Source organism: Phaenicophaeus curvirostris, chromosome 5 (assembly GCF_032191515.1).
Source record: "Phaenicophaeus curvirostris isolate KB17595 chromosome 5, BPBGC_Pcur_1.0, whole genome shotgun sequence".
Lineage (NCBI taxonomy): Eukaryota > Metazoa > Chordata > Aves > Cuculiformes > Cuculidae > Phaenicophaeus > Phaenicophaeus curvirostris.
Genome location: NC_091396.1, coordinates 13,166,312 through 13,181,892, shown reverse-complemented (window position 1 = coordinate 13,181,892; position 15,581 = coordinate 13,166,312). Strand labels below are relative to the sequence as shown.

Below are 15,581 nucleotides of genomic sequence, written 5' to 3'. Positions count from 1 at the left end.
ATGCACAGTACCTGCGTAAAGACCTTTTGAACATGCAAAGCCACACTTCACAGTTTAGTTTCAAGATCTTACGATCCGGTAAGTTTTAAACAGAAAGAATCCTCAAGCTGGTTGTCTTGGAAATAAATCAATGCAGATAATTAACCTATTATTATCATGAGAATTGATTAGCATAAAAACCCAAACAGTGAAGCTATCCTACACACCACTTTTATACTTGCAGTCCACATGTTGCATCTATTCCTTCACTCGTTTTTCTCCAACAACCATCAGAATAATTATTCTCAGAGAGCATTAGCTGCAGCCCAAGCTGCAGACATAATTTACACTTCCTTGGAGACCCAATTATAGGTTATAGGAAACAGTTCTGAAGACAACCTCCCACTCTACAGCTTCATATTTATTTAACTAAACTCCCCGTCGTTTCACTTGCCTTTTGGATCTGGCAGCTGAACAACAGTGTGAGAAAGGCTAAGTAAATTTAAATTCATTTTAAGATAACTAAATATATGCATTACGAACAGTTTACCTCTCTGGACTACACTTTCTACTTCCCTTTTTAGAAATAAAACATGCATTTGGTGTTAAGTGGATTTAATAACAGTAAATGGGTGCTTTCCTGCAGATCTGCAGAGAAGAATGTGGATTCTCTTTTACATTAAAAGAAGGGGCTAGAAAAAAGGGAAGTGACATTGGCTTGCAGAAAAAGGGAAGAATGACTGAGAATCTCAAAGTCACCTTCATTTTAGAAGTACATGTAGGAGCCAAACTCACTAAGCTAATTTTCTTTTTTTCACTCAAATAACTTCCAAATCCTCAGTTCTCCCAGCTCTGAATAAATTCTGATGTGTATGCAGCTTTTCCATAATAGCCTGGCTATCTCAGAGGTTTAATTCATGAGTCATCTTAAACATGAATGCTGAGATACAGGTATAAAAGTGAGTTTCCAACATCAAATCCCATCAAATATGAGGACCTCCTACCTCCATCTTCTCAGCAATCTTAACACAACAATAGTAAACAAGAAAAGGGCTTTATGTTAGTATAGTACTACGTATAGAAAAGCATACTGAAAACCACAAGCGTAAGTATACTTTTGTAGCAAATCTCAGATTGATTTCACTTGGAAATATATTTGCTTTTTCCATTCTTATATTTTGCTTAGGGAATTCATAGTGAGCAATATCTCATGTTTACTCAGCTAAAATGGTTTATCACTTGTATTTGCCATTTATCATTGGCACTTATACATGATCATACCTAAAGATAACCCTGAAAATTGAGCTGATATCTTACTGCCCACAACTCAGCAACCAATGCAGATAAAACAAATAACATTTAGCAGCATACCATCAAAAGATTTCACAAATTTATCCTGGCTGATCTATGGTGGTTGCAGTTTCAGTCATTGACTTAAATAAGCGACACAGATGTTTTTGTTTTGCTGTTCTCCTTGCTCATATATTAAACTGAGTCTCTGCACCTGGTGTCTCACTTAATTTACTGGGTCATCATTGTTCATTATCTCCTTTCTCTAATCTTGTTGCTTCCCATAGAAGTTCCCTATCTACAAGACAATGAGGAATTAAACAGAGAAACTTCAAGAACACAGAAATAAACTGTAAATAGTATTTGTTCCAATTTGCTATAAACAAATAATCCCTGATCCTCTCAGAAGCCTGAAGAAATATCTAATGTCTTAACCATGTGAGGATCTCTGGCTGCACTTCCTCCAAGATCACCAAGTGGTATAAATTCACCTTCCCAGCAAACAGAAATAAGAGGGATAAAGGAAGGGCTTAGACATGAACTGAAGTTACATAAAAAGTAATGGAGTGGTTGCTTTCAACAGCATTTTATTATAAAGTAAGGCCCTCAGACTTAAAGCCTGCTGTAATTGGGCATTTAAAATTTTAAGGAGACATTTACTTGAAATGACTGCTTTAACCCGTCTTCTTCTCCTAACTGTATGTCTTTTTCTGTCTGTACCCTACACGTGAATAGCTTCTCTCCCTTGGCATTAAGTTATTCTCTTTTCCTTTATCTTTCCCATTTTGCTTGCCTTTCAAAAGTGATCTCCTAACACTTGTTTCCATTTGCTCTCAAACCTGAACTTGTCTAGTTTTATGCTATCTCATCAGTTCAGATTACAATCACCTCAGGGGTTCTTCCTACATGTTTTTTAAAATCTGCTACGGAAGAGATAAAAAATGATGTCTCTTATTCATCTGAAGTTCAAAGTCTGTGAAAATATAAGTAATCTACATGCCTTTGCTCTTCTTATAAATTAGTAGTAAGTCTGGAATGGTTCTTCATGGCAATTAAGACGCATTCAGTTTAAATTACTGTATTCTCTGATCTAAGTAATATTCCAAAAAACATTATGTATTTTCTATTGACATCACTACCAAAAACTGTACAAATAACTTTAGGATTTCAAAAGCCACAGTCACAAAATGCTTCTCATCCTTGCTAGTTTACTCAGCTTGTTAGGGCAAGTCACAGTGTAAACCTGAAGTCAGGAAGGTTCAGGGAAAAAACATTTACAAGAAGATAAAAGGAAGAGTTCCAGTACACCACAATACCCATATTCTACTATCAATTATTATGATCTCTGTTAGGAACAAAGAAACAGATGTTTTCATGTTGATGAGTAGGGGACAGTGCAGAAAGGGGAGAAGGAAGAATAAAACTATCACCACAGCTGCTGCCATGGGAAGATCCAACATGTCCAAAACACTGGATAAAGATGTAGCCTAGAAACTACCTTGTAGCATTTGTTTGTTTGTTAAACTAAGCAAATTAAATATTCACAATGTCATACTTGGCAACTGAAACTTAGTCCATCTGGAAAATGTTACGTTGCCTGTGTCATTTCTCCTCAACACATTGCAGCTGGACAAAAAAGTAATGAAGACTTGCTCCTAATCCACCTTCTGCTCATACAAATATTGAGTCTTCTAGTTTATTCTTCTAAAGTAGTGCTGTAAAGAAATAGGCTAAAAAAGTACATCTCAATCCATTTTTATAGTACTGTAATATAAAGAGCATAGGACAGAGATTCTTAAATATTACCTTGGTATAGAACTTCATACTCAGTGAGAATACAGCTATATCCTTGAATCAAGTCTGGAATGAAGGCAAGGCAGCATTCTGGGGTCTCTTCTCCGCAGGTCCCATTTGCACACCAAACAATACCTTAACAAATCCAGGGTTTCCATTTCTGTTTGCTCAAGTTTGACATTGAAAACACGAAGAGTCACAAAATGGCTCATGACAACCCCCTCACTTAAAACCCATGATCACTCGAGCACAAACTGGAAGGCAACAGCAGGGTGCTCATTCTCAGAAACAACATTTATTAAGTCCTTGTGAAGAAAGAGGAAGTTCCTTACAAAAAAAAAGAATATCTTTGCAGATTGTTGTGCAGGAAAGCGTGGTTTAAGGTTTATAAGCCATGATCCCACTACCTCTCTTTAGTACTTGCAACTTCTATAAAAACTGAAGTAATCTGATCTATTGATCTGCAAAGTTACCATGCTGAATTGTCACACGCAGTACACTTCCTGCAAGAAGTACTGAACACATGCAAGAAAAACGATGATATACTCTGACTGCTTTTACAATTTCACCTCAATATTTTATCAATATCAGGTAAAGCACATAATAACTAATCATACGTCCATCATTCCAGCAGTGATGAATGCCTTGATAAATGTGCAGCATTTTCTACCAATCTTCCTTATAAAAATTTAATAAAATGCACTTTGCAGCAATCAAATTTCAGCTGTCAAGACAACCACAGATCAAATTATACACCAAACCTGAACTTCACACAAGCAGGACAGTGTTCCTCTTGGAAACCTCCCAAAGTAAATTGAGAGTTCTGCAGTTTGTGTTCCATCCTTGATTCTGAGAGGTGTTCATCACACACAGCCTGCAACGAAAACTTTTGCAAGCTGCATCAAAGGAGAAAAAGGAAATACAGTTGATCTTTGCTGGAATTACCCTTCCAGATGACTGAACCTCCCAGGTCTGAGCCCACAAAGCTGCCCATGTCTTGGCACAGTGGCCATCTTACCAGCACTACATAACTTGCAGCTGGGATCCTCGGATTTCCCCAGCACAGAAGAGCGGCAGCTCTATTGTTAGGACTATGTATTCTCTTCAGGGGTTTTGTCTCAGCGTAGATTCCAATGCAAATGGTTAGTAAGCAGGTTCTTTTTTTTTTTTTTTTTAATACAATGCAAAAAATTATTAATGTCTCAAAAACTCACAACCGGGATTTTTTAGTGTTGCATCCTGATGTCATCACTATTTAAAGTATTCTAGAAAAAATGGACTAAATGTGAAAGTCCACATCAAATTTCATATCCAAGACCCACTCTAGGAACAAATGAAAATAGCATTTGACACTGTCCTGCACAACATCCTTGTCTCTAAAGTGGAAAGACATGGATTTGACAGATAGAGCACATAGTGGATATAGAATTGGCTGAACAGTCACACCCAAAGAGTTGTGTTCAACAGCCCAATGTCCAAGTGGAGATAAGTGGCATCCACCGGGCTCAGTATTGGGACCAGCGTTTGACATCTTTGTTGCAGACATGGACAGGGGGATTGGGAGCACCCTCAGCAGTTTTGCTGATAATACCAAGCTGTGTGGTACAGTCAACACACTGGACAGAAGGGATACCATCCAGAGGGACTTTGACAGGCTTGAGAGGTGGGCATGCACAAACCTCATGAAGTTCAACAAGGCCAAGTACAACGTCCCACAACTGGGTCAGAGAAAGCCCAAGCACAAACACAGGCTGGGAAGAGAATAGATAAGAGAGTAGCCCTGTAGAGGACTTTGGGATGCTGGAGGATGAGAAGCTCAACATGAGCCAGCAATGTGCTTGCCAGAAAGCCAACTGTATCCTGGCCTGCATCCAAGGAAGTGTAACCAGCTGGTCAAGGGACATGGCTCTCCCACTCTGTTCTCATGAGACCTCACCCAGAGTGCTGTGTTCAATCTGGAGTTCAGAGCACGTGAAGGACGTGGGTCTGTTAGAGCAAGTCTAGACAAGGGCCACAAAGATGACCAGAGGGCTGGAGCACCTCTCATACAAAGACAGGCTGAGAGTGTTGGGGTTGTCCAGCCTAGAGAAGGCTCCAGGGAGACCTTACAGCAGCCTTCTACCACTGCCTTCAAGGAGGCCTACAGGGAAGATGGGGAGGGGCTTTTCATCAGGGAATGTAGTAACAGGAAAAGGGGTAATAATTTGAAGCTGGAAGAAGGGAAATTTCTGTTAGATACTAGGAAGACATTTTTTCATCTAAGGGTAGTGAAGCACTGGCACAAGTTGACCAGATGGGAGGGCACATTTATTTGTCTGCACCCCTGCTGTTTCACTCCCCAAGAATGAAGTAGCAGCGCCCATGCAAGAGATGCCATTTTAGTACACAAAAATCCTTTTCAACTACCTTCTTGCAAACAACTGTAGAGGATTGCTAACTGAAGGAGCTGCACAAATAAAGAAGACCTTATCCTGCTACCTCCTAGAGACCAAACAAGGTATCAGTACATGCAGAACACTGGAAACTGTAGCAAAACAACTTTAGAAGACAGTGAGCAGCAGTCCAAAACTAGGCAAAATCTGTCAGAAATAACTGAGCGGACAAGACTGAAATGCAAACAAGTGAGTAAAAAATTCAAGAACTTCTGTAAATCAGCATTTTTACACGTGGTCTTTATTCAAATTTTTTGAATAAAACAAAGGCCTTCATGCCACAAGCACACAGGCACCACCAACTGCTTTGATCTTCTCCTCTGCTCTTCTACTGAAGAACTTTGCTTTCACAATTACAGGCTGCTTGGGCAACTTCCCCTTGCCCAGGACTTTGTAGTAGCCCTAGAAAGATTAAAAAATCCAGTAAGGGTTTCCAATCAGCTTGCAGGCTCCTACATCCAGACATCTTTTACCACACATCAGTTAAAACCAAGTCCATGATCACCATGACCTCAGTCTGTCTCCAATATAAAATTGGTACAAATGAGAAAAATAACCTGCATGACCTAGTGGAGCTGCATTTGTTCAGAGAAAATGGATTAAACTGAACTTGTCTAATGCAGAAGCTGGATTTTCTTTTCCTCATACTCCATACACAGAAAACACTGTGAAATGTGGTAAAGAAGTCTCCAACTTCCTACCATATTTCTGAAAGAGAAGCAAGTCGGCTGCCTTCCAAGACTACCTACTACCCAATGACTTCTGGTCGGTAATTTTTAGCTGTGGGACACTTTGGTCCTTCTGAACAGAGCAGAGGACTCTTCTGCGCATCTCAAATGCACAACTGAAGCTTTCCAAACTTTCACAGCGACAGATATTCTCTGCTACTGGAATCTGGTCATTTCATTCCTGTCCTTTAAATCACAAGGACCATCATGGCACCAAGTCCATTAGTACTACAGCCATCATCACTTGGTAGAAGAGGTGTAACTGGCCAACACAGGTATCTCACTTTGGGACGCAGAACACGCTCAGCAGGCGGAGTAGTGAGTGTCACTGATTCGGTGGCTGACTGAGATAAGAGACATCACAGCCAGTGAATAGGGATCAGAAGTTTATGTCCGAGAACTATAGCACACCAAGACAATCAAACATGTTAAGATGTGACTCTAGTCTCGATATGAGAGAAGCATCTTTGTGCCAATGAGACCAGCTCTGCCATGTTTCCATAAATCCTTTCAATAAAATTTCAAACAAGTCCTCTTTCTCCACCTTCCAAAATAAGGTAGAGTTCCTGTCCACAGCGTCACATAACCTGAAAACCATGAGTAGCTGTGGAACTATCTATATGGCAAGATATTGTCCTGCAAAGTTCACAAATATTCAAACACCATAGCTTATTTGCAGTTCACCATTTTCCTATCAGAGTATGCAAACCTAAGTTGCACATGAAGTAACCAGGAATTGCAGCCTGGAACATGAGCAGAAACTTACCGAGCGCACAACATCAATGACTGGGGCCAGACCAGCCTCATTTTTTGCGTAATTGACCCTTGTCTGTTCACTGACCAGCGTCCAGAGTTTATCCAAATTGAGAGTAGGACAGAACTTTTGGTTTCTCTTTAAGTGGTAGTGCCTCATGCCTACTTTTCCAAAGTAACCAGGGTGGCTGTGAAAAAAAACACATTCCTCATTAGATCACATTTTTAACCCATCCTAAACGGGTAGGACTACAGAAACAAGCATCTTACTTAACTGAAGTAATCAAAATATCACATTATACTTTTACTCATATTAATACACATGGTAGTTAAGTGCAATCATCACTGGTATCCAAACCAAGGAAAAGTTATTTCCTCTTGAAGCATTTGGTCTGTTTTGAGCTCAATCCCTCTCACTGGTGAGGTTGGTCCAGTCCTGTATTTCTGAAGCAACCTCAACTCCACTTCCTGAGGAGTTTCAGAGCTTTTGTCACTAACCTGGTGACTGACTGAGTCAAGAATGGCCACAGCCAGTGAATATAGATTAGTGGTTACTGTCCGAGTACTCTAGCACACCAGGACAACAGGTAAGTGTCCAGATGTGACTCTAGTCTCGGCAATAAGCAAAGACAACATCCTACACCTTTACAGCATACAGCTACATAGGATGCAGTTCAGATTTAACGTAATGTTTTGAATTTACTTAACATTTTGTGTGTGCATCGTTTAGCAGGGACCACATTGTAATAGGCAAGTTTTGTCAAGTTAACTCTTAAAGACACAGGGTGTAAGTGAAAAAATCTTTGATTTCAGCATAAATGGGAACAGGAGTTGACTAGCTGTTAAGAGGAAAAAATACGTAACATTGCAGGAAATTTTGTTTGCTCACATATAAAAGTTAGTTGTTTCTACTTTAGGAACACACTTTTTGCTATTATAGGTTTAAAATGTTAGCTTACTATTTATCAAAGTTAATCCTGTGATGGTGCATACCACCAGCATTACCACGACCTCCAGGATGTTTCCTGTGTTTGCCTAAAAAGAAAAATTTTTAGTTTGTTACACTAAGAACATTACACGTTATACATGAGCTTAGAGGGTATATTCAATGCCAATTTAACCAAAATTTTCTGACCCTACCCCCTCTTCTGCATTTATCTCATTTAAGCCAGATAGACCAACTGAAAACTAACCCTATGGGACAAAAAGAAATAACCATAGTATGCCTCTGGTTACCATAGAGGAGTATGAAAAGATATCACTACTAGTGAAGTGGGGTGACAAGAACAAGCAGGAACAGCCAGAGTTAGAAGAGACACAGCACTAACCTGTAGCTTTAAGATATCACACTATCACTTTCTCAGACAATGCCTAGTGCCTGAGCACAACTGAAGTTAAGTTACAAACCCAAACCCAGTGGAGTCTAAAAGAACACATGGGACTTTGGATCAGCCCATCCCTGTGGCATCTGGCCCTGCAGCAGGAACATCGCCCACGCACACTGCGGCCTCCAGTGTCGCTCACCATCACCCACAGCGTGTGCAGGAGCCGAGGCGCATTTTTTCCAGGACCCCTGAGGAACAGCAGCATCCCCTCAGCCCTGGAGAGCGGCCGGAGGGCGAGCACGCACCGAGGGGCCCCGGCCCACCAGCGCCCGCCTCCCCACTCACCAACGCGGCCGTGGCCGTGGCTGACGTGTCCCCTCAGCTTCCGGGTCTTCCTTAGTCTGGAAGGCTACGGGAAAGCGGGAGAGCAGCCGTGAGCACACCGGGCAGCACGAGGCAGCCCCCTCGCCCTCCCGCGGGGCCCGCGCTGCGCCGAGGCCGCGATCCCCGGGCCGCCGAGGGAAAGCGCGAGCGGCCCCGCGGCCCTGTGAGCGGGCCACGGGCTCGGAGAAGCTTCTCCCCTCCACCCCCCGTTACTCCCCAGCCACATCCCGCCGCGGGACCGAGCAGCAGCGGCGTCCCCGGCCCGGCCCGGCCCGGCGCGGCGGCAGCACCCACCATCCCGCTGGCGTGCGCGAGGGCAGAGAGAGAGCCGCGCTCGCGAGAACGGGGAAGGGCGGTGAAGAGCTCTCGCGAGACTTCGCTCAGGCGCCGCGGCGGGCGGAGGAGCTGCGGAGTCTCGCGAGATTTCGCTCAAGAGCCGGAGAGGCTGTAGAGTCTCGCGAGATTTCGCTCCGCGCCGGATGGAGGGGGAGACTGAGGAGTCTCGCGAGACTTCGCTAAGGCGCCGGAGGGAGGGGGAGGAGGCTGAGGAATCTCGCGAGACTTCTCTCAGGCACCGGGGAGAATCTCGCGAGACTTCGCAGAGGCGCCGTGGCGGGGCGGTGAGGTGGGGGGGGAAGCGCCATTTTGAAGGGCGCAGAGTAGCGCTGCTGGGACGGGCGTTCGTGGCCGTGTGGGACGCGCCCGTTTGCGCTTCAGGAGGTTTTTGAAGCGTGAGCAGCCTGGAGCATGGTGCCCCTCCTCGCCCGCGGCGGGGCGGGAGCATCTCCGAGCGGCTGCGCTTCCCAAGGGGAGGTGACTTTAGCAGGCTGATGGTGTGAAGTACTGTTCTGTCTTAATCACGCGCGATTTGCTTTTTCTTTCCTTTGCAGTAATGTACACCAAAAGGAGGATTATGAGTAGGATTTAGGGAAATTTGCAAGTTTTGTTTCTTTATTAAATATCAAAAACAACGGGAAAATAAATACTAAGTCTTTGAATGCTACCAGTCTCCCCTAGAGTAACAACTCCTGGAGAGAGGTACTGTTCCTTAAGCTGATTTCTTACATATTTTATACCACAAAACTTTAAACAACTCTCCTAATCTAAAACACGGGTCTCTACTGGATTTGTTAAGGATTTCTTCAGTCATTAAATAGTGCACTGGTCAAGTTCCGTACTCAGGAACACCATTAGTTTTAAAAACTACCATAGAAAGCAAAATAATTATTTTTCATTCATCCGATGCTTTCAAACTTTTACCTCCACGTAACACTAGGATTGTGCTACGTAGAATACCAAGAAGGCACCTACACATTTTTCAGAAGGTGACCTCACTTTGTCTAGTACCCTCTTCTTATTCACATTACAAAAATTGGAATAACATATTGATGGGTAATATATTTAAAAGCTTTCTACTTAGAATTTTAAAGTGCAGATGTAAGAAAAGAGCTTTGCTGTAGGAGGTGGGTTTTACAGCACCACATCCAAGTACATTGACATTCCAGGGCTTTTTCTTGCCTTTGTAGCAGTTCTCTGCAGCACTTCCTTCAGCCGATGATGATGCTTCATCCATCATTTTCTTAAGAGATATATTTCTTAACAAGTACATTCCCCTTATATTTACTAGCAGCTGTTGTTTATGAAATAGCTGGAGTCCACCAGTACAAGTGAAGCTACTTTTTCCACTCCAAAGAACTGCATCTAGAAGTCATTCTGGAACGTACAGCATATTATAGAGTAAAACTAATGGAAATAAACATTTGTGATGACATTTCCATCGAATCAAAAGCACTTGATATTTTAGACATTCCATGGACAATTAAGAAGCTTTTGTGAGGGAGGTAAGGAAAAAGGAAATGACTTCTCCTTTTTTTTTTTGTGAATAATCCCTCGATTTTGTTCTATGAGGCTGATAGCAAACCAAAACCACTGTCAGGTTAGGAATTGCGCAAGCCTCAAAGACAATCTACCTAAATAAATGGTGCTGCAAATGCAGAGTAGTGTGTGTTTGTGGGGTGTTTTTTAAGGGAAGAAGCTTTAGCTACTTTTCTTTAGCTGTCAGAATTGCAAGTATATGCAAATATTTCTTATTTTCTTCTCCAGAATAAGGGAAAATATTTAGAGAATCCCAACTGGAGTAACATTACCAGGTCAAAGAGGAAATTGGTATTCGGGCAACATTCACAGCTGTGCAGAAGGCCATAGCAAGGGAATCGTTCCTATCCTGCTGAAGAGACTTCACTGAAATGCAAACACTACTTAAACAGACTGCAGTTAATGCAAAAGCAAAGCAGACTCTCATGAAAAGTAGGTAAGGAGCTCATCAGAAATTTAGGCAAAGGGTATGTCTACTAAAGCTGTTTGTATTCTATTCCAATTGTCTAACCAAGGCAGCACAAACCAAGCTGAAAATATCACAGTTCAGGAGCGGTATTTATGATACAATGACAAAAAGTAATTTGTTGCTAACACCAAAGGAAAAAAAAAAACCATGAAGACATGCTTCTGTTAGGATGAAATTAGCAGAACAGGGATATAAATGCCTTGTCTAAGCCCTAGTGAAATACATCAAATTAAATAGCAAACCTACTAAAAGACAGGTTTGTAATACCCATTTTGTATTTTAATTACAAATTCATTAAAAATCACAGGACATATACTATGGTTTTGTACCTACTCAACATCAGATACTATAGAGGTTTGCAATGAGTATAAACAAACAGGTGTATTTACAGTTTATTAGAAACCATACATACATACATTAGGAAAGGATGTACTGTACCTACTCGTTGCAGCTTGTATGTCAAAGACCTGAGATCTCCTCAGGTTTAGCAGTCTTAGTGCAGAATGGATTATAAGTAGTTTACTGACCAGAGTTCAAACCAAGTAGAAGTACTGTATTGTGAACCAAGTACCTTTTATCAAGTTACTTTGTTATTTCTTTTAATTCGAAGGAAAAATAAAATGCCAACTCCGACAAATAAAAGCAGCCCCTGTGTGTACAACCTCTCCCACGTACCCAAGTTCATTCATCCCCGCAGTATTCAGCCATCAGTGTAGCTCTCATAAACATGAAGTCAGTGGTTCTGCTGAGACAGTCAGCTGCACATAATCAGCTATTCATTTTTGCACCAAGCATAACTCAATCCATACTAAAGAAAAAAAAAAGCACCTGTTATTCTCAGGAATATACAAATATTTACCACAGTTTTCCTTGCTCATTACAAAATCAGTTACAAAAGCTTACAGCACATTATGTACAAATTCTACCCAAATACATAAAGGAGCCATCGTCTGGCACACTGTCTAACAGCATCAGTCATCACTTAAAAGCCGCAGTCAGCTTGCTCCGCTGTCCTCCTGCATCGAACTCAGAAATGCTGCCGGTATCTCATGTGCAGCATCAGAATAGTCTTTGGATGAGTACTTCAGCAGAAAGGTGTCAGTTCTTCTTGTGAAGGAACTTCATTTTGTTTCCTAAAAAAAGGACATCATCAGTCTCTACCATACACTGAAAAGCCAAAGACAAACAAAAGTTACATTGTAAATGGGTCTAGTTTGTAATGTAGTTGCTGTAGCCTTAATACCAGCAGGGACAAACATTTCAGAATCCTGAGCAGTCAGCTGCTCCATCCTTGATTATGGTTTGGTTCCTTCACCCCAAGGGAAAATGGAACTGTTAACAAGGATCATCATTAAATCTGGTTTTGTCAGCTTTAAGTAGGCTTCTGTTGTTTTCCTATCGCACTGAAACTGCTTGCCTCTCTGCTTTCACCTCAGGAAAACCTTTTTTTAAATTAAAAAAAATAAGACATGAAAATTAATTTCAGAAATAGGTTTAAAGATTTTTCTCACCAAGACCTCGCAGAAACTTGTTTACTCCACTTTGTTCTGTGTCTGGAAGCTCTTCCAAATACTGTTCAACCCTCTGCTCGAAAAGACCTGGGGAAAAGGGAAGGAAGGGGAGAGGGATGAGCTGGATCAGGCCGAATCCATCTCCCTCGGCCCCTCTGCGCCCTCCCCACTCGTTACCTGCCCGGCCCTCGAACGCTGTAACCCAGACAGGTGCGCGGCCCCCCAGCCCCTGGCTGCGAGCGCTGCCTCGGCAACCGCAGTTCGGCTCGACCTGCTGGCGAGCCGGGCTCCACCTCCCGAGGTTTTGCCCCTCCGCGCACTGTCAGGCAGCCTCCGGGCGAGTTCCCATCGGGGAGGCGCTGCACCCTTCGCTAGATCGTTCCCAGTTTTGTCTTGGAGTGATCCGAGGCGCTCAGATGTGAATATCCTTCTGGTTAAAGCTTTGTATTATCGCCTCCATAGCTACGACCTGGGCTCGCGAGAAGCGGAGAGGTCTGCCCGCCGTACAGAGTTTGCTCAGCTCTGACAGCAGAGAGACGTCAGCTACGGGTCCTATGTTGAAGACAAGCACCCCGCGCTGCAGGAAGGAAAACCACCCTTACCTTTTGCCCTGCATTTTCTCAGCTCTCTGTCCTGGATGAAGCCGGCAAACATTTGGGATTCCATGAAAACTTCCAAGAAGCGGCGGATGCTCTTGGAGGCCACAGATTTACGGAAAGCCTCCCTTTGGAAGGCACGTTCTCCCTTTTCATTCTGGGTTAGGAACAGGGAATAATGGCCAACTGTCTCCACAAAGAATCGGATAAAAACCTCAGACACTAATCCATTCAGGGTGTTACATTCTGCAAAATAAGGGGGCAATAAGACACCAAAATCAGCTGCTACCAGAGCCGTCAGAACTGTCATTCACTTGGGGCCATGTCATCTGTCGTTTTACTGATGCCCTGCTAAGAACCAGAAGGAATTGTACCGGCTCCTTGCAGACCTGGATATACATCTGATAGGGATCTGATAGGGTAACAGCTTTGTAATCAAGAGTGCCAGTCTCTGTAATTGCTGTTGTATAACCAAGAATCAATGGGAAATACAAATCCCCAGAAAACAGCTCAGAAAATTAAAATTTTTGTGGGTACTTCATCAAAATTATACCCCATATTTTAACTTTCGAGTAGGTTTTCTTGAGAAGCTTCTTAATTATTCAGAATTAAAATGTTTGCTCTGAGGAAGCCTTTACCAAGGACTGATCAAAAAGGGCATGTTGTAGAATTTAAGTTTTCCTCATTTCTGAGATGTTAAAATGATTCTACATATGTAACACAGATGAGTAGAAATAAATGGAAAATCCGGAGAGGTCTGTTTCCTACCTTTTAACCACAAGCATTTAAATTCACCCTGGGCTGTTTTATAATTGCTAGAGAGAAATAAGAAACTTCAGAGGCAACTCAGCCCCTTTTACACTGAAACTCTTTTCTGGAGGTACCGGCTTCTCTCCCCTGAATATACCACGCGCCAAGGGCAACTCCAAACTCAGACACATCCCTAAGCATGTATAGTTACCTGGATTGAATTAGGGCCGAGTTAATGGCAAACCTTTGCTTGAGGTTACATCTTTAGCCGTACTCATGCCATTTACAATGAAATTAAAATAGACCACCGATGATGTATTACTGTAGGTTGATGGTATCAGTCCCATTCCCTATGTATTTAGAGACTATCTTTGATGTTGCACAAGGTATTTGAGTACTGAAGTCCCATTTTCTTTCTCCTGGTTGGAAGTCATAATACTACCTACATGCTCATTTATACGAAGTTCCTCTTTCCAAATGAACTTACCATCATCTGAATCACTATCTGAATCCTGATTTATCAGTTCATTCTTTCTCTCTAGAGCCTGCTCCAAAGCAGCTTGCAATTTTCTAGGTAATAGTGTGTCTTCATCATCCATCTGAGAGAGGGGAAAAGAAACTCTTTAGATCACATTAATCTAGGCAGCAACTATCGCAAATACTTTTACAAGGCTTAAAATTCAGGAGAAAAGCATTTTTTATCTGCTACTGTCATGCCTACATAAACAAAACAACGAAAACCTGTGTGCAGTTATCATATATTTCTAAACAAAACTTGTCACTCTTAATAAGATTAAAGTCAGGAATGATAATCCAAAGAGCAAGGTAAACATATAGGAACTTGGAATCCGCTCTTTACATGATATAGAGTCCAAATACTTGTTTTTAACTAAATACACATCCTGCAAAGCCTAGCTACGTGTACACACAGCTGTTCTAGTTGGATTTAGGCAGCTTCTTTGATCCTTGACAGTTGTTTTCACTTATATTCTAGTATATCTTGTTTTCTGGGTTTCCCCACTGTTGCTCTGTTCATCTTACTTAATAGTTGTTCAGCAAAAGCAAGTAGACAAAACAACCGTAGCTCTGCAACTGTTATTCAACAGCCATATTTTTCTGGGAATCATACAAGGAAGTTTACTCATCTAACCCGCAGGTTGTTGTTTTCAAAAGTATTTGGTGCCACATTACTATTGGAAGATGGTGATCCTTCAACTCCCTGGTTACAAGATTCTGGCTTTTCCTACCAGATTAAACTATTCTTCACCTTTCCTCTCTCACTCAGAAACTTTTTTTTTTTTTTTTGCAACTTTTGTCCTTTTCACCTCAACAGTGTGAGTTTTCTTGCTAACATGATATCATCATCTTTGGATTTTTTCTTTGCACTGTGAGTACAGTTTTTTATTCTGACAGTCACAACCTCAATCCCTTTTGCATACCTGAGAAGAAGTACTTCTTTGCAGGTGAAGGAGAGTGAGCACTTTTTTTTTCCTCTAATCTCTTTCCCACTGCACAATTCCTGCCAAGTATCTCTAATCAAAGAAACCTAATCATACTACAGGAATAAACAGCTTGCTAGACTTCACGGCAACATTTCATGCTGTACTTTACCTGTCTGATGAATCGATCAGATCCCAGGTTAACCATCAAAGCCTAAAGAAAAGAAAACACTATAGTGAAATACATCTGAAGAGA

At 41.9% G+C, this 15,581-nt stretch overlaps 3 protein-coding genes and 2 non-coding genes across 10 annotated transcripts in view; all 5 read right to left on the bottom strand.

Annotated features, from left to right (window-relative positions):
• TRIM66 (tripartite motif containing 66) overlaps window positions 1-4,011 on the bottom strand; it is a 44,508-nt gene extending 40,497 nt beyond the window's left edge. Inside the window, 2 exon segments of the mRNA XM_069857613.1 lie at window positions 3,076-3,134; window positions 3,136-4,011. Coding sequence (XP_069713714.1) covers window positions 3,076-3,134; window positions 3,136-3,275 — 199 coding nt within the window. The 5' untranslated portion in view covers window positions 3,276-4,011.
• A 1,703-nt stretch (window positions 4,012-5,714) lies between these two features.
• On the bottom strand, window positions 5,715-9,069 carry RPL27A (ribosomal protein L27a). The gene is made up of 5 exons (XM_069857611.1): window positions 8,980-9,069; window positions 8,647-8,710; window positions 7,936-8,011; window positions 6,990-7,164; window positions 5,715-5,897 (listed from the first exon to the last, which is right to left on the bottom strand). Exons 1-5 carry the CDS (start codon window positions 8,980-8,982, stop codon window positions 5,769-5,771), a joined length of 447 nt encoding a protein of 148 aa, XP_069713712.1. The 5' UTR covers window positions 8,983-9,069; the 3' UTR covers window positions 5,715-5,768.
• On the bottom strand, window positions 6,544-6,675 carry LOC138721658 (small nucleolar RNA SNORA3/SNORA45 family). Its single transcript, XR_011337589.1, has one exon. It is a non-coding gene; the product is annotated as a small nucleolar RNA SNORA3/SNORA45 family (small nucleolar RNA).
• On the bottom strand, window positions 7,462-7,594 carry LOC138721657 (small nucleolar RNA SNORA3/SNORA45 family). The gene has a single exon (XR_011337588.1). It is a non-coding gene; the product is annotated as a small nucleolar RNA SNORA3/SNORA45 family (small nucleolar RNA).
• Window positions 9,070-11,286: 2,217 nt separating the features above from the next.
• DENND2B (DENN domain containing 2B) overlaps window positions 11,287-15,581 on the bottom strand; it is a 181,182-nt gene continuing 176,887 nt past the window's right edge. For all 6 annotated transcript variants that reach the window (XM_069857608.1, XM_069857607.1, XM_069857605.1 and 3 more), the window contains 5 exons: window positions 15,498-15,539; window positions 14,374-14,485; window positions 13,143-13,382; window positions 12,541-12,627; window positions 11,287-12,162 (listed from right to left, as the gene is read on the bottom strand). In XM_069857608.1, coding sequence (XP_069713709.1) covers window positions 12,128-12,162; window positions 12,541-12,627; window positions 13,143-13,382; window positions 14,374-14,485; window positions 15,498-15,539 — 516 coding nt within the window. In that variant the 3' untranslated portion in view covers window positions 11,287-12,127. The remainder of the gene's footprint in view (window positions 12,163-12,540; window positions 12,628-13,142; window positions 13,383-14,373; window positions 14,486-15,497; window positions 15,540-15,581) is intronic.